Source organism: Arabidopsis lyrata, assembly GCF_000004255.2.
Source record: "Arabidopsis lyrata subsp. lyrata unplaced genomic scaffold ARALYscaffold_8, whole genome shotgun sequence".
Taxonomy (NCBI): Eukaryota; Viridiplantae; Streptophyta; class Magnoliopsida; order Brassicales; family Brassicaceae; genus Arabidopsis; species Arabidopsis lyrata.
This window is the reverse complement of record NW_003302548.1, coordinates 15,629,535-15,649,249: the sequence shown is the minus strand read 5'-3', so window position 1 is coordinate 15,649,249 and position 19,715 is coordinate 15,629,535. Positions and strand designations below refer to the sequence as shown.

At 30.4% G+C, this 19,715-nt stretch overlaps 1 protein-coding gene across 1 annotated transcript; it reads left to right on the top strand.

Annotated features, from left to right (window-relative positions):
* The first annotated feature begins 13,214 nt into the window (after positions 1-13,214).
* Positions 13,215-14,884, top strand: LOC9300311 (ethylene-responsive transcription factor CRF3). The gene has a single exon (XM_002865921.2). The coding sequence runs from the start codon at positions 13,661-13,663 to the stop codon at positions 14,699-14,701; it is 1,041 nt and encodes a 346-aa protein (XP_002865967.1). The 5' UTR covers positions 13,215-13,660; the 3' UTR covers positions 14,702-14,884.
* Positions 14,885-19,715: the final 4,831 nt, after the last annotated feature.

The window sequence follows — 19,715 nt, the reverse complement described above, 5'->3', positions numbered from 1 at the left end:
TATTTTCTCCATTTTAAATTGTTTCATATTTTCAAATTTCTTCTTAAAAAAACTGGAATTTTTTTTAATTTTAAAGTATTTTTTTTTAATTAACCCTTATCATTTCAATAAAAAAACAGCTTAATCACAACTATAATAGTACTGCTATATTTGTAATTGTGAATTAGATTTTAATATGCATAAGAAACTAAATTTAGTTTTATTGTTTTGTAAAAGAAGAAGTATAAATTATAACTAAAATTTTCAAATATTAAAAATTAATGACTGACCAAAAAAAATATTAAATTTTTTATAACATATAGCTAATTTCAATAAATTTTAAATATATGGTATTTACATTTTCTATACCATATATATTTTCGACAACTAAACCTTTTTGAAATTAGCAGTTTTATATCATATTTTTTTATTTTTCATAGAGTCACCTGAAAAGGAAAATATATGATTGCATATCCATCAAGATAAATTAAGATAATCAACTTATGTAGCTTATACATACGATAATGATGCTTAATTACGGGAGTTGTGTAAGAAGTTACAGTAATAATTAGTACTAAGAGTCTAAGACAAAAGCATAGAAACATAACATTTATAAGACCAACATCGGTTGCTTCTAAACCAAGACTGTCAATGAGAATGACTGAGTGCTACTTTACTAAGGTACTAACCATCATCTTACTTCTTGTCCAAGATATTTACACACATTCTCTACTTATTAACATTGGAAAACTCGACACTCTGACGTATTTTTAATATGTTTATATTAATTCCATAAATTTTTATATTCCAGAAAAAAAAACTTTAGTAAAAACAAGGAAAGCGTTATCACTCATCCTCTATGATAATGTGATAACTAATGGTGATTAAAACTGAAAATTATTATCTTGTGAAATATTATTATGCATAAGATCTAGTCTGTTAGTGTCTTCCATATAGTATAGTATATTTTTTTTTCGAAGAATCTCTGATAAAATATAAGAGAACATCCCAGAAAAGTTTACATAGTATAACAGACACACCTTCTAAAATGTAATGTTCTTCCAAAAAAAAAAAAAAAACATAAATCGAGTAAGAGTGGAATTGGATATCCGGAAATGGTGTTTAATCGTGTATTTATACGTGTGTGTGGTGTAATAGTGGTCCACCTATTGGTTATTTGCATTTGCTACATAAAATAGGTTCGGCACATTAACTTTTCAGCTGAAGAATATATGATCGTTATGTCTAAAAAGTATTCCAAGCTGTTATATGGGCTAAATATGTTTCAAAATCTAACTCTTATTGTTGAGGTTTTTCTAATTTTTCTTTCATACCTAAATATATATGTTTCTAAGCCTTTCTTATTACGGAAGCGGTCTTTTTTCCAAATAAATTTCGAAATATATGCATGTTGTTATGTATCGAAGTGTGATCTCGATTTCTAATAGCTAAAATTTATTTTACTAGTATTGATTACTCAGATAGTGAGATATTTGTCAATTGTAATATTAAACATAGTCATGACAACTTGACAAGTAACAAGGTGTGTCTTTCTCTAGTCATTTTATTTGCCCATGAAAATGCGAGCTTATGCTTTTGATTACGCTCTACACATATTCCAACGTACATGCACTTATTTTACATAATTATGCTTACATAATTAATGGTGATAAAGCTTCTGTGTTTTGAAACGTGGCCCTTCTTTCTAGAATGGATCTTTGTCCTTAATTTAATTTTTGTTTACTTATAATACTATCTCCGTTGCATAATTATACTAGGAGTATTTGAATTCCTAGTTGCTTCTTTCGTTATTTGTGTTCATAGTGTTAAGTTTTTACAACCACATATGTACACGTATGGATATTATGATCAGCAATAAGGCATATTACATTGTTTAAATTATTAGAAGTTGAGCTTCAAACTTTGAATATATTTACGATAATTTTACTCGAAGTTGATCGCTTACATGTGTATGTAGAACCCACGTGAAATAGCTTAATTATGTGTAATTGTGTACCAAATATTTTATTACACGGAAGTCTTATTCTTGAATTTATCTTGTATCTAAAATAGGAGGTGAGTTGTAAACATATATTTGGGTTTTCTCGTCTACATTTCTTCCATTTCGATTTAGTATCGTTTTACAATCTTTTTTTTCGTTTCAAAATAAATATTTTTCTGAATTAATTATTGAACTTTTTTTTTATCAGAGATATGTAATTTATCCCTAGTCAAATGATAAAGTAAAAAAAATTTAACATCATTTATTTTTGTAAAACCATAATAATATTTCATGTGAAAAGTTTCAAAACGACATTTCTATATTCAAACATAATTAATCAATAATTGGAAATTCGTATTCAACTAATGTTATTTTTTCAAAACATGTGAATTGCATATTAGAAAGTTGGTGTGAATGAATGTTCCACCAAAAACATAACATAAAATAATATAATATATTTTTGTATATTTACGTATGTATAAATTAATGAAGGTATGTATGTGCTACTCTTTTTGAAGAGTTCAAGTTTATAATCCTACTATTATATTTAAACCTTAAAAATAGCAAATACCACTCTTTTTGGATCTTCCAAATAATTCCCGCAGGAGATCCGGACCCAATTTTTTCTGATCCTTCGATAAAAAGATATATTGTGTTCTATTATACTAAAGAATATTGCACTAAAATTTTCGAAATTCATCAACAGATTGATAAACTAAAAAATATAGAGAAAATATGTGGGAGTACTATAATTTTCTGATGACATAACGTTGCACTATAGAATCACAAGTATACGTTCTATATATCTTACCGATTTCAGATGACATAAGAAAGATAGATCGTGCTAAACACGATTTCAGACAAGAATTATTTAGCTTCTGTAAGATATTCTTAAGCTTGATCCTTGTGGTCTCGACATGTGGTATGTGCATATTCTCATTTAATGGTACGTCTGAAAATTGGTTTTGCATGCTCAGCTAATTAAAATGAATAAAACCTTCCCACTGCCATTTCAATTGCCATTTTTATTTCATTTTTAATAGATTTCGAAGGAATTGGAGTTTAATCTGAAAGAAAACATTGCTTACATTAATAAAATGCAATGAAATTATATTAATTTTTCTGATATTGGTGATCATATATAGTTATAACAGTCTATTCGATGAAGTTTGTTTTAGCAATTAGAAAATGAAAAAAAAAAAAAATTGAAAACCCTTTTTCAGATATAAATAATACTAATACTTTGAAAATATACCATCCAGTCTCGAATGAAAATGCATGGCTCCATAAAATTCTGTTTTTTCGTAGTCCCTATTATATATATTGTTCTGAGTTTAATTTAAAGATGTGAGAGTTAGATAACCGTTGTGATGCGGAGACGAGTATCGTGAGAAGGGAACTTCTCTAATCAACTAATGGACATGTGAAGGACTTATCCATTTGCCTTACACGAACTAATAGACATGCTCACATTTTTACGTTCTTATATAAATGTCAGAATTAATTACCGGATTGGTACTTTCCCACCAACTTCTTACGAATTCAGGTTTGATAGTCTGGACTTAGGTTTTTAGGCATTTATGAGATGATAAAAAGACGAAAATGACCCTTATCACATTGTCGATTGTGACAGCCAAAATCATGACGACAATTTTCTCTCTCTTTTCAATTCCTGCGATGGCCGATGGCCGATGATAATAATATATCTCCAGCGATAATTAAACTAATGAAATCGATCATAGGTTAGAGTTAAGATTGTTTAACAGAGCTTGGTTTGTTCGTTCGGATTATTATGAGGAAAGAAAAACAGAGCTGTTTGTTCAAAAAAGAAGAAGATAGGAGCTATCACCAACAGTTCTAGTCGCGATTTTTCCAGGATCTGCAATAGGAGCCCTTGGGTTTACTAGATACTATCCCTTAGGGTTTAGTTTTGTTTATTCAAAACACAATTAATTATTGAATTCATCGGAGCTCTGATATGATGTTGTTGGTGGAGATGTTTAGTGTTTATCGATGGTGTCGATGAAGTTAAAGGTGATGGATTTAACGTAGAAGTGTTGATCGGAAAATACAGGGAAGAGAAGAAACGGTGGCTGTGGTTTGGGAGAAGAAGGAGAAAGAGATAGAGAATACAGGGGTAAAAAAGTCTTTTCCTTAGTTAGAAAATACCTAATATTGTAAGACTGGGTAACTAGTTCCCATATTGAAAGTTTGGACCCAAAAAAGCCATAAATCCGTAATAACCCCTAAATGTCATGTTTTTATTATTATGTGAATTATTATATGTAGTAAATTTCAACCATAGGTTATTCAGTCACTAAAAATATCCTCTTTTTATGTCAACAAATGTCCCTCTTTTCTTAAGAAAACTGAATCTACTTCATTTTGGTTTTCTCATATATATACATATTTTCTGGAAAACTACATATATGTGTGTGTGTGTGAAAAAAGTGCTCCATGAAAGTTTAGTTATGATTCTTTGATATAAAAGCTGTAAAACTGATTAAAAGTTTGGTTTTGTTTTCAAATGATTTTTTGATATAATTTAACCAAACGGGAAGGGCCAACCCATTACTTGACCCCAAATAAACTAGTACTTTCACATTAAATCGAGGACTGTATTGTAGGAGAGGCTCACTTATGCTTCAGCACATGATTCCCAACAAAATCTATCTATATTTTAGGACCCAATCTGTTTTTGTTAACAACTAGATTTTAACCGCGGGGCTATATTTAAAAATAAAAAATCATAATGTAATTTTTTAGTAGACAAACTATATATATATGACCTAATATTTTGAATTTTCTAAATGTATAACTTGTATATCTATATATTATTTAGTGTACAATTACTATGTTTGAGGTATCCCGCGGTACACCGCGGATCGATTTTTTATAACTAAAAAAATTAAAATTAAAATTATATTTTTTTGTTAATTTTGTTTGTTTTGTTTAGTGTTTAAGATGATATAATTGTATTTTGATTGTTATATCTAGGATTTTACCCGTATTATATCATCTCGTATTAATATCGACCCAAACCCGTCCCACCATCTAACCCCGTCCCGTAAAATTAAAAGTATTTTAAACAACTAAAATTTTAGACAATTAAATTTAAACAGCAAAATTTTTAAACAACTAAATATCTAGAGAATAGGCAATTTAAAATTTTTGAATATCTAGAGAATTATAATTAAACAACTAAAATTTATAAACAACTAAAACTACGAATTATATTGGAAATTTTTTTGTTTTAGTTGTTTGTTAGTTTTTGCTAAATTGAGTCGAATTGATTTCAAATTATTATTTTTTCCAAAACCTAAACTAAATATTTTCAGCATTAAACGTTTTTCAAAAAAATGTGTTAATAGTAAGTGATGCACATACTCTAAAATTTCGATCAGTTGTATAAAATCCAGTTAGTTGTTTAGGTAATTAAATAATAGATTAAATTTAATCAATAATGCAACCATTTAATGTAGTTTTTGGTTTTGGATATTAACAAATATTTTGCAGAAATATAAGGAAAGATCTGTTTCAATATTTCCGGTGCAAAATCTTTAAATTGACCCGACCCACCAATGGCATTCCTTGTAAATACTTCTCAACTCCAGGATTTATTTGCTAAGTGTACTCCAAAAATGTATATATAGATTGTTGGATTTTGAGCTGGCCTTGATTATCACTATAACACCGTGTTAAATATTCTGATTAAAATAGTTTTTTTTTTTAATTATGGTAAATAATGGAACTTCTTGGCATTGGCAGTAATAATTTTAATAATTCGATGATCTTGACGTCAGATACGACACAATTCACGGTCTAAAAATTGTTGATTACTTTATTTATTCGAAAAAGATTTAATCACAACCCTCATTTTCTAATCACCAATTTTTGAGACAAAACAACGTAACCTTGGTGCTGAAATCAATAACCCTGGTTTTTAAGGATCATAATTAAAGAATGGTATAAAAAATTATGTGTGATAGTACTATGATTATCACTTCCAGCCAATTATTTGAACAAGTCATACACTACACTAATTCGCGGAGACGTTTACATTTTCTTCGTATGTGTGATGTGTCGTACTACTTGGACGATATTTTCAACCCAATAATAGAAGAATCTAAAACTAATCGGATTGAATGATTTTAAGGTTTTCATTATTTTATCTCTTTATGGTACTTGCTAATTATTGAGAAAAAAAAAACTATATGTTTACTATGTATACATAATACATGCATGTACGTATCTTAAAATTGTATGTATGTAAGCCTACGTACTTAAAAAAAGAAAAGAAGTATGTTTACGTATAGAAAATGTTAACATGCATATAATCCGGAAGAATCTTTGAGGATCTTGGACTTGATGAGCAATGAATTATATTCTCCAGTCTTGACTAATTTTACTGAACACCAAGTGGATGTTCACATTAATTACCTTTTGAATTATTCATGAAATTAATCCTTCATCGTTTGTTTGTTCTTTCTATTTTACCGTGTACGAGAATATTACTATCGTAAAAAAAAAGTAGGATCCATTATTAGCAAACGAAAGAGATTAATGGACAGGTGAGAATTAATGAATTTTTCGAATGTAACGTTATTAATTAGTTAAGCTAATAATCATATGGTTGGAAAACGTGATTACAAGAAACAAATTAATCGTAAGTTTACACATAACTTTGTGTTTATCGATGAAGGCCAAGCAAGATTCAGTTTGTCTAAATTTCCTTGTATTTACTTAATTGTCGTTATAATCGACACATATAAATATGTATATATATATATATATATATATAATCATTTAAATGGGATTATTGGTCACTTGGCTCAATGGAGAAGAACACTGCACTAAACCTTGGGGTTTGTCTTTGCCAATCCAAAGGATTCTCCATGTCTCTCTCTTCTCACATTGGATCTTCAACATTTTTCTTCTCCTCACGCGTTCCCACGCGCCTCTTTTTTTCATTGTGTGTTTGTTTTTTTCAATTAATTAACCAATAATGTGTTAACTTCAACCTGAATATTATGGGACAAGTGGACGAATTCGAACCAACAAGTGGCATTGTACGTGCTAATTAGATCTATTGTATATATCACTGACTTGGGCAAGTACGTGACAAATGAGTTCGATTCATTTACACATTATTCTCTAAATATGAGATTTAAGAAACTCGTTTATCATATAAGACACGAATAACATGCTATTCGATTTATTTAAGTCACTACTAAGTCTACTATATATTTAGAATCAGCTAAGGTTTCTCTCCGTTCATGTTTTATGTGGATTATGTTTGATATGATATATGATCGTTTGATGACAGTTTTATCTACACATATTTTACTGTGCTTTCAGCCCAATACAAAAAGTGGGAAAGAACCAACTGAGCAAACCATATCATCAAAACAACAAACCAAGCATTAACTAAGGAAGCGGAATCAATTAGAGTTTGCGAGTTAAAGAGAGAGTTTCGAACTTCCCGACAATCTACGAGGATCCAACGAACCACATATGTGGGAATTTAGATGCAGATGCGGTCGATTTTCGTTTAAAGTGCATGCGATGTTTCGAAGTGTAATGTCAAATTTGCGGTAGCAGATAATCAGCAAGTCGTTCATTTTATTTTGTTGCTAAGTTTTAAACTATAGAGAATGTTGTTTTCATTGACTTCAACTATTTATTTGTGGCGAAACATGCAATTATTGGGGGTTACCAAACGTTAAAGAACATAGACACAAAATAAAGAAATAACGTGATTCCTTATATTTGAAGATTTCACATAGAAAGCGATGTGTCAAAGTGTCACATTTAACACCGATGAAAGTGTGACGAAAAAAAAACAAATTTTAATAATCTGGTAATTCGATCTAATTTACTTAGAATTAATTATGGATTTTGCCTTTTTTTATAATGGCATTTATGGATTTTGCCATTTTTTGGATAGTTTATAGATTTTGCCATTTTTTAGGCTCCAAAAATATGATTTAACATGCGTTTCATTCGTTATGTTTGAGTTTAGTCGGTTCCATTTGTTTGTAAAAAAATCATAAATACGTACATTTTTAAGTGTTAAAAAAGGGCAAAATCCATAAACTATCTAAAATAGGGCAAAATCTATAAATGCCATTATAAAAAAAGACAAAATCCGTAATAATCCCTAAGTACCTAGACTTCAAATTTCATAAATTTTTAAACTCCTAACTTTCTGTTTAATAAATTTATAGTAATGAACATGAAAACAAAAATTGTTTTCTTTCCAAACGGAAGAATGTAAAAATGGAAAACATAAAAGGTGTGAGGATGCGTTACACCTAGTCACGGTCACCTATGCGTCTATTTTGTGTGGTCAAAGCTATCTCACTCTGATTTTGGGGCCCACGTGCATGCTTCATATTGCCTACGTCCCTGTTTTCACTTTTTTTTTTATTAACGGTGTCCTACAAAGCTTTTTTTTTTTGACAGAATATTGATATACAAAGTTCTGATATATAGAAGGAAATATAATTTCAAGAGTGAAATGTAAATTGAGAAACAGGAAAAAGGAGTTATCGATCTCCTTTTATTGGAATATATACTTTCGAGAAAAGGGACTACTATCATGATCGAAATTATACAGCTTTACGGTTTTACCATTATAAAGAGATATACTTTTTAAACTAAGAAAATAAAAAAAATAGTGTAGAACTAATGTTATTGATTTAAGATGCAGAAAAAAAAAGATCTATGCGAACTAGGCGAAACAAAGTTTAGAATATCTAAGAATATGTGCAATTAGAATCTCTTACCATAGTCTCTCAAATACAAAAATATTAATAAAACAATCAATATTTTTATTTAAATACAAAAGTCTTTCAAAAAATGGAGAAAGACTATGAGAGACTTTCTCTACTTTTTAGAGACTCTTATATTTAAATAATAATAATGATTATTTTATTAATATTTTTATATGTGAGAGACTTTTGTAAGAGACTCTCATTGCACATGCTCTAACGAGTAAGAATGTATAAGAGATCTTGATTGCCACATAGATCTTATTTATTCCTTTGAAAATCTTCAATGCCATATGAAATTCACTCCTTTAAAGTCATAAAACTATCTCACATCCTTTTTCCTAATCTCATTGTTATATGCACTATTTAGCAAGTAGTCTCAAGTAAAGATATTGGAGTATGTAACCAATCTTGCACAATGTTGATGTAGAGTTACGTTTGCCAGAACTTTAGAATTATGAAGCGTTTCTTAATTAAAGATTTATGCGAACTTATCAATGGTAACAAATATGCAAGTACCTGGCAAATAATCTATGCTTAGATCTTTAACAGTAGAGATAAGTTTTTTTGTGTTCTGCAATCTCGTGAAATTTTGACATAAAAATAATAGTAAACGAGAAAAACTTTTGGAAAGACATATTTTTAGTTAATTTTGCGATGGTTTTACCGTATTAGACATTATTCCCGTAATAGTTTTTGTGGTAGTCTGTTCATTCAATAATTCATTATTTGATATAATTTTTCAATCTTAATTGTTCTGGATTTGTGACAAATTAGTGAAATATTCTGAATTTCTACTTTGTCACTAAAATTCAGAACAGAAAAACCGGTTTGACCATCCGTTCTTCAGGAAGTTAGGATTGACTTCTAGTAGTCATATATCTCTGTTTGCTTTCGGCTAGTTTCGACATTGGTGGACTTTCATCTTCAAATCTATCATTTTCTTTGATTCTTAGGTCTTAATTATAGAATAATTGAGTTCTCCAAAATAAAGGACCAAGAAAAATGCAATTTCAATGCATGTATAGTTTTGTATTCATCAAAAATGATAAAGGGGTTTACCGTACCATATGCACATAAAACTAGCGTTTTCACAACTCAAGATGTATTAAGAAAAAAACAAAGCAAGTTAGTAATTAATAAACTAAATTTGGTAAAGCCTACTCAACTTTCGAAATCATTATAAAAGCTTAAATTTTATTTTAGAATTTTAAACGGCTTTCAACAAAATGATTTATTTGTCTTAAAACCTAAATAAACCCTATAAAACCAAACGATTTATTTCAATCGTTTAAACGTAGTGGATTTATGAATGATATAACTCAATAAAAAAAACACCTTAAATACCATCTTAAATTTGTTTTTTTTAACCATTACTATATTATTTCTTATATATACCTTCAACACTTTATAATTGTATTTTGGTCAGTTAAGTCGACAATTTTTTTTTTTTTTTTTATTAGTGGTAGTACATAGGTACAGTTAATGCAAAAACATGAGTTCAATGAGATAGTCTTCTAGTTTAAAAAGTGAAGAATGGATAAACGGTGATCAAGATAAGTTTAAAGAGAGAGTCTTTTGCACCAGTGCCATCCTGCAAGACAGGTTTGGGCACTTTCTCAGATTCCTACGGTTATGGGGACTTTTCCCACAGATTCTATTTTTGCAAACTTGGATCATTTATTTTGGAGAATACCATCGGAGTTTGATTCTATAGCTTTTCCTTGGATTATTTGGTATATTTGGAAAGCACGGAATGAAAAATTGTTTGAAAATGTGGATAACGATCCGTTAGAGGTTTTACGGTTAGCGGAAAGAGAGGCACAACTGTGGCACTCAGCTCAGGTGGAGCTTCATACTGAAACTCAGGCTTCAGTGGAATTTCCAAATCGGCCTCAAACGAGGGGGGTGTCCCTAGATTCGGATTTTACAGGATACCGTTGTTTTGTGGATGGATCCTGGAAAGACAGCGACAAGTTTTCCGGGATAGGGTGGTTTTGTACACCATCAAACGGTGAGCCATCAACAATGGGAGCTGCCAACCTCCGTAGAAGCCTATCTCCGCTACATGCCGAATTCGAAGCCCTCCTTTGGGCGATGAAGTGTATGATTGGTGCAGATAATCAAGAGGTAGCATTCCTTACAGACTGTTCTGACCTAGTGAAGATGGTGTCTTCCCCAACCGAATGGCCGGCCTTCTCAGTGTATCTGGAGGAATTTCAGAGCGACAAGGAAGAGTTCTCTACCTTCTCTTTATCTTTAATTTCTCGTTGTGCAAATGCAAAAGCGGATAATCTGGCACGAAAAATTCGTACGGAACCGCTTCATATCACTTATGTAAACAACATTCCACAAGAATGGCTCTTTTGAGTACTATTTTAATTACAGATGACAAAAAAAAAAAAAAAAAAAAAAGAGAGTCTTTTGCACAATGCTTCATATCATATGTAGTTTGAAACCGATTGATGATATGAAGATGTTTATATGTTATAAATCATGCATCTATGTTAATTTAGACTAGTTTTGCTTTTGGCTAAATTATGTCTTTTAATTTTTTAATTTATGTACATGCATTGAGTTTGTATTTTGTTTTAAGTTCTATGCATGTAAACTAGCTTTTACAACTCTTTTGACACATTTTCTCTCTTAATATGTATGGTTTATTTTTAGCGTGTAATAGAATCAACTGAGCAATAAAAAGTCTTTTACAAATTCGTTAAATGAATTTTTCCTATTTAATATGTCAGTACCAATTAATTTAATGACTTAAATTGAAAGATAATTAGTTTTCACTTTTCAGTAGATTGGAAATTTGGTTTAAAAATCACATCACATATTTTTTAGGGAAACAAACACGATTCTAAAATGACACTAAATATGAAATAGAGAGAGTAAAAATTAAAATTGAAATTAAAATAGCAACTTAATTGAAAAAACATTCATATCAAAGTAATTATGGGTTTTTAAAAAAACAAAGAAAAAGAACTACTATTATCTTGGTTTACAAAAAAACAATATCAAATCTCATTGCCAGTCAAAGAGAAAAAATATTTTCTCTAGTCCAAAAAATTAGGAACAGATATAGTAAGCTTTGATATCCCTAAACCCAAGTAAAAACCCCAACTAAATGATAATAGAAGATTATTTTTAAAACAAAGCAAAATATAAAAAAAGATTGCTTACGAAAAAAAAGATACTACTTGAGAAGCGCGTGCAAAACACGCATAGCAAGCAGTGGTGGAAGAGCGAGTGAGGGAACAAAGAGTACAGAAAAAAGCCTAGAGACGTACCACACCACCGAATTATAAATGGCGGCAAATCCTAGGTTGCTCGCCACGTTACTTCTAGCTGTTAAAATGTATCTACCATATATATATATTTCTTCAAATATATTTTTCCTCTAAATCGATTTTAATATATAGAAATAAATACATAACTTCCTCAATCACATATTCATCTTTCCCAAATTAAAATTATTTGATTTCTAACTTGGAAAAAAGTAGTATATTGTAGAATACAACGTACAACTTTGACCAAATCGCATTTATTTTATGTCCCGCAGTTAAAAAAAAATCATTAAGATAAAAACATTAGTACGTGACAAGTTGAAAAATTGCATCGGGAAAGACGAAATTACCCTCAACAATCATCATTAATTACCTAATGTCGGTCAAAGCTAGTGGAGGGATAAGAAATTTGTTGAGAAGTATTAGTAGTTCCTCCGTTTCGGTTTAGTTGTCGTTTTAGGATTTAAATTTTGTTTCATAATAGTTGTCGTTTTAGGTTTTTAATGCAAATATTTGGTGAAAATTCCAGTTTTATCCCTACTGTTTTAATGTTTTGGCCAATGAAATTTTTTATAAAATATATTAATAAATGGTAAAATAGAAAATTTAATGCTTTTATTAATTTGTGTGAAAAAATCTTAAACGACAACTAAAACGAAACGGAAGGAATAGTAAATTTGTTTTTACTCCCTCCGTTTCGTTTTAGTTGTCGTTTAAGGTTTTTGCACACAAATTAAGAAAATCATTAAATTTTTTGTTTTACCCTTTATTAATATATTTTATAATTTTTTCATTGGTCAAAACATTAAAACATTAATGACAAAACATTAATTTTCACCAAATATGTGCAATGAAAACCTAAAACGACACCTATTAAAAAACAAATTTTTAATCCTAAAACGACAACTAAACTGAAACGGAGGAAGTATTACTGATTAAAAAAAAGTAAAAATATAAAAAACCGGGACCGGGTATCTTGGGGGTCACGTGACATGAATCGCGAAATTCGAGACTGGAAGCCACGCGCTGACTCAGCACATACAGGAAGGAGCCAAATATCTAATATCGCCACGTGTCAATATGCGACTTGCTCTCATGAATGCGGCGTCCCGTATTTTTTTAAAACTATCCCCTTCCCAAACTACCCTTGGATTTTGTAATTAATTACGGAAAAATGCCACTGGTGGAGGAGCGGAAAGAAACAGCTTCGACAAGGAAAGAAATCAAATTATATTAAATATTTTGTATATTATATGGTTTCGTATTTATTATGTAATTTTTTAATGAATAAAATAATTACGGCTAAAACCCCGAAGAGATCCTATAAATGAGGATTTTAAGAGTGAGCTTGAGAAGGTCTCCACTTGCAAATCGCTAAATAAAATCACTGTTTCATAACACGTTTTTCTCTCTATCTCTCTCTCACCAAAAAAAATCTTTTTACTTGTTATCAAAAAAATCTCGTGATAAAATCTCTTCAAAGTTTGTTTTATTTTTCTTCCTGATTCTCTCGAAATCTCTCTCAACAAACCCAGAAACTTTCCTTGATTTGCAAGTTTTTCTTCCTTTTTATTCTTCATTTTGATGCGAATATAGAGAGAGTCCATAAAAAAAAACTAATGGACGAATATATTGATTTCCGACCATTGAAGTACACAGAGCACAAAACATCAATGACTAAATACACCAAAAAGTCATCGGAAAAACTTTCCGGTGATCAGTCATTGAGAAAGGTTAGTATTTGTTATACCGATCCTGACGCAACAGATTCATCAAGTGACGAAGACGAAGAAGATTTCTTGTTTCCTCGCCGGAGAGTCAAAAGATTCGTTAACGAGATCACTGTCGAGCCTAGCTGCAACAACATCGTCACCGGAGTTTCGATGAAGGATAGAAAGAGACTCTCTTCCTCCTCCGATGACACTCAATCTCCGGCGTCGAGTCGTCAACGTCCTAACAAAGTTTCAGTCTCCGGCCAGATAAAGAAGTTCCGCGGGGTTAGACAACGGCCTTGGGGAAAATGGGCGGCGGAGATTCGAGATCCAGAGCAACGTCGGAGGATTTGGCTCGGAACTTTTGAGACGGCGGAGGAAGCCGCCGTGGTTTATGATAACGCCGCTATTAGACTCCGTGGACCGGACGCTTTAACTAATTTCTCTATACCGCCTCAAGAAGAAGAAGAAGAAGAAGAAGAACCGGAACCGGTTGTCCCGACGATGACGACAACAACAACATCGAGTTCTGAATCAACTGAAGACTTTCAACATCTCTCATCTCCTACTTCGGTTCTCAATCTCCGGTCCGAAGAGATTCAACAAGTACAACAACCGTTTAAATCAGCTAAACCGGAACCGGAGATTTCTAATGCACCATGGTGGCATACCGGGTTTAATACCGGTTTAGGTGAATCAGACGATTCATTTCCTTTGGATACTCCGTTTCTCGACAACTATTTCAATGAATCACCACCGGAGATGTCGATATTTGATCAACCAATGGGTCAAGTTTTCACTGAAAATGATGATATCTTCAATGCTATGTTCTTGGGTAGTGGTGAAACTATGAACATTGGAGATGATTTAACAAGTTCAAGTATCAATGACATTGGTTCAAAGTTTAGTGATTTTGATGATTTAATATTAGATCTATTAGTTGCTTAATATGATGATCAGAGTGAAGAAGAAACCATCAAGCAAATATCTATGGTGCGACTGAAAAATTTTGGTGTTTTTTTTTTTAAGTTCATGAGCTTTTTTGTTTCTTTTTTTTAATAATTTATTTAGTTTTGTCAGGAGCTTGTAAAACAGTTTTGGAGAAATAGTGGAAAAATAGTTTAATTAATTTGTGTTCTTTATTTATTTAATTAATTGTGTTATTAGTTGCACGAACGTGTTTAATTTTTAAAACATTTGGCATTTATTTCTTTTATGTTAATTTAGTATTTAATTTTAGAAAAGCCAAAGTGGCATTCTCTTTGTAAAGTCATACTATGAGGCGCAAATTACGGTCGTGGCCAGTGAACTGAGAGGTTTTGGCTTTTGGGTTTGGTCTGGTTGAGAAGAGGTGTTGTGTTATTACTTTCTACGAAATATAAATATGGGATTTCATAAAATTCTCATATACAGTGATAAGGATTAAGGACTTTAACATTGAAGAGGTTTGACGTAGATTTCTATATTGTAAAGCTTATCACTTATTTTATTGGGATTTTTTTTTTTTTTTTTTTTTTTTTTTTTGAGCAAAACTTTTATTGGGATTAAGATGGGGAAGATTCGGAAAATATATTAAAACTTACTAATTATATACATAATTAGAGATTCTTCCATCTATATATAACTTTGTCTTCAGGCTTTTAAAGGCTAAATATATAGTTCGGTGAAAAAAATTTAAATATATATAGTTCCACAAGTTTTTTTCCTAATTGTTGATCGATGGGGAAGCCATTTTCGTGGTGTCCTGGAGATCTAATAACACTCATTACGGTATTTGAGTATCATTAATTGATTGACAATTGGAAATTCGCCTCTACGGTTATATATATAAAATGGTAACTAAGAAAATTTGTCTAATTAATTTAAGAAAATATTGCTTTTGGAAAATTTAAAATGACTACAACTAGTTTTAGCTAACAACTGATGGATATATTTAAAATGAAAACTTTAACTCAATAGACGAAGAGGAATAATGAAAAAACAAACCTTTGCAGGGAGGAATAATAATGAAACCTTTGCAGAATTATTTTTTTCTAACTTTTGTTTAGCTTTTATTATGCAGAGCAAAAGTTCTTGAAATTGTTTTTGCATCGAATCTATCTATGTTCATTGAAAAAAATTACTGTATAAATTTCATTTTAATCCAAGCACTGCCTTTTTTTTTTTTCTAAAAGTCTTTCAACTATTTTGTTCTATCACTTCTATTCTTCTTTATAAGCTTTCGTCGTCTTACAAAATAGATATTTTCTGTTATACAAATTACAAAGATTGCATGATATTTTTTTGTAATCGTTCTATTGTGAACTGTGATTCAATCATTAAAAATATGCAACAGAGATATCTAGCTAGCAAATAACATGTTTCCATATTTGTGGAAACTTGATTCACAGGGTATAATAATCTTACCTGTAGTTGTAAGTATATTCGTTGTGAAAAGATCATTTTAAAGGAGAACGTGGACGTACATACAAAACACAGAGATATAAACCATTAAAATTGTCCTATTGAACACAAAGCTTTTAAATAGACACTTTGAGAGAAAACTATTCTTGGTAAGAGATGTTATTGGTGTGCAGAGTACGGATCAAAGACGAATAGGATTTAAGAAAAGTAAAGGTGGGAAAATCTCTACTTATGTCACGGTCTCAAATCTATTATGTCAATTTTTTTTATACTCCATAGCCAATTAATTCAGTTTTTCTTTTTCACTATAGTATAATCAAAATTAAACCTATATTCTTGATCAATCTGCATTGTAAATATGAGATCATACGATTCCAAACACTATTATAAGTTGATGTTGCATTTTTCCAGCAAAATAATTGTAAACCATTGACCGATCATAAATAACATCAAATCCGTCTTACATAACATCTTTTATTAGTTGAGATTTTTTTGCATTTAAACTTTAAGACTGTAGTCGAAGACTATTTCGTAATCTGTTTGTTGATCACAACGATGTTAATTACTAGTAAAAGAAAGTTCAAAGACTGGCTATGTCTAACAGCATTTTAAAAATTAGTTGCAACCAACATAGCATTATGTCTTACTGCAAAAGACACCAAGAAGATATCAATTATCAAAGTAATTGATATTTGTAACGCTCTTTTGTCTCCAGTCCATCTTCTAACTCTCTTTTGGTCTGAACTATCTTCGACTAAGATTTTGGACGTCGCTTTTTTCTTCCTACGTGTTGTGTGTGTTATTGCCTTTTTGCCGGTTGGTATATTTCTTAATACTAATAACTAATGAAAAGTAGTATGAGAATTCATTTGAAAATTCGGTCAATGTCGGAGAAAAGTAGGTGACAAATGATATAATTGAAACAAATAATTTACGTGGAAAAAAGTTAAGCACACACATAGACCTTAAATTTCATATCACATTTAATACGATCGACATTTGTATTTTTTTTCTCCACACACGAGATGTATTTGTAAAAGTAATTTAATGTTTTGGCCTTCGCTTTTGTAACGTGAAAGGACATTGTCCCAAGAGGGTTTCAATAAGGTTACCACTTGGTCTGTTATGGCCGAGACAGAGACATACGTACGCCTCATTCGGTTTCCAATAATATTTATCATATTGTTCTTTTATTTGATAACATAAACATATAGAAGTATATTATAGCTGCGTTTCTTTTATCCAATAACATAATTACACTGCTTTTATTATTTTATTTTATACCTATTTTACACAAATATATTCGAGTTCACCGCTCCATGCCTCCATCCGTAAACCTTTTATTTCGAATGATCACACCATCATTACCCACATGAAATGTATATTATATAGATATACAAATCTACCGTTGATTATAAAATCTATCAAGATAGCTTTTTTTTTTTAACACTTATCTATCCAGATAGCTATAGTTCATTTTTTCTGTTCTGTTGGTTTTGTTAGATACATAATACATCATTAACATGGTGATCGTAAATCTCGATATTAGTTTGTATATTGGCCATAAAATCAAGTTAGCAAGAAGATTTTATTAGTTTTAATTATTATAATATTGTCGGTTTAAATTTATTCTTAAATGTAGTAATTACCTTGAATATGATACTTGGGTAAGAACTAGTTTAAGTATTCATTTATATTAATTTGCATGTATTGATCATCAAAAAATTTCTAAACTCTTGACTAAATTCGTATTTGAATTCTATAATTGTTCAATTCAGTTCTTCCGTCCATATGGAATTTCAAAAAATTTGTAAATTTTTCCGACTAATGTGTTGAAGATTTGTATGATTAATTTTTAATATATCACTTACGATCTAAGTAACTTGGGTTAAATATTCTAAAAGGACTCTGACAAACAAAACCTGTGTACTTAAATAAATTTAAATTTAACTACTACTCTACAAGTATACTATCCTTATAATTACCAAAAGAAAAAATGTTTGAAGTTATACCAGGTAACAGTCATGATTATTTCCATTAATCTTGAATTAAAACTAACATATCCATAATCGAGTGATTATGGCTGTGCTTGTGTTTGTAATTCACAAAATATATAAATACATACATGCACACATAATTTATTTGTATGTATGATGCATGCTTGATAAGGATATCTTAAATTAGTGATAATTAAAATATATTATAACATGGAAGCTAAAGATCATGATGTCTCTCTACTCACGTGAATCCGTGTTCGTTACATTCAATTTGCTTTTCTTTTTTCGTACTATCTTCAATATGTATATACATCTACAGTTCCCCTTTTTGGAGTATCGAAAAAGTCACCATTGGTAAGTTGGTTAAATTAACTTTTCATAACAAATTTTCCTACACTTTGAGGTAACTTTTTTTTTTTTTTTTCACTTTTACAATTACTTTGAGTCTTATAGGCATGTCGAAAATTTGTTTTACTTTGAGGCATTTTGAAGCTTTAAGTTTTTAACCTTCTTTATGTAATATAATATTTCTTACCGTTGTATACCCGTGGTTACTTAATTAATTCCACACACATGTACAAAAAAATGCAAGAAAGAAGAAAAACAAAACAAAACATACTAACGAGACTTGCTAATGAACAGAGATGGGTCAAAGACTTTAAACCGAACTTATTTGTTGGCATGATGAGTGAGTGGCAACACCTAGACCGCTACCTCATTGACCCCACTTTAAAAGCTTTGAAGCATTTCATATATTTGTGGAACAGTGGAAGCATTTAATTTATAGAAAAAGCAATTGACATTTTAACCTTACAAAATAGTATATAGCATATATTTTGAGTAGTAAATATATTCAACTAACTTTGTTTACATATTTACAATTTTTATCTACTAAAGCGGAGTTAGCTCTCTCTTTTTTTTTGGCTAGAAATTTTGATTAAATTTAAAATGAAACTTTACAACAAGCCAAATGTCCAAACAAGAGAAACTAAGCAGACGAACAACTAAAAGTTCCCAAAAACCACAAGCCGGAAGAAAACGAGATATCCGCGGAAACTAAACTCGAAACTAAGCCCAAAGATACGGGAATTAAGCAACAACACTACGAAAGAAAAAAACAATGCCAAAACAAAGAAGGCCAAGTTAGTTCTATTAAATAGAACTTGTTTCATGTATATGTATTTAAACACAGCAGTCCCCAAGAGGATTCTTTATGACCAAAATTATATTTGGTGGACTAAAGAATTTTTAGATACGGAAGTAGGAAGCTTAAGTTGTGCTTAGGAAGAGACTATATATTACATGCTTAGTTTCCGACCACTTAGAACTTCTTGTCAACAAAAAAGGATCATTAATATATACTATTAATTGATATTTTCATCTATTTTGATATAGCTTCACCTAATGTATGTATTAACACCTGAACCTTTTCCTATAGAGTAGAGTAGAGCTTGACTTATAAGATCAAACTTAAATATTGTTGACTTGTTGAGTTGTGGAATACAATCTCTAGCTCAAATCCGTTATTCGATCTGATGACTAAAATAAACACTGATTGATTT

Excerpts from the sequence above, each read along its gene's own strand:
- LOC9300311 (XM_002865921.2), top strand. The coding sequence starts at position 13,661 with ATGGACGAATATATTGATTTCCGACCATTGAAGTACACAGAGCACAAA.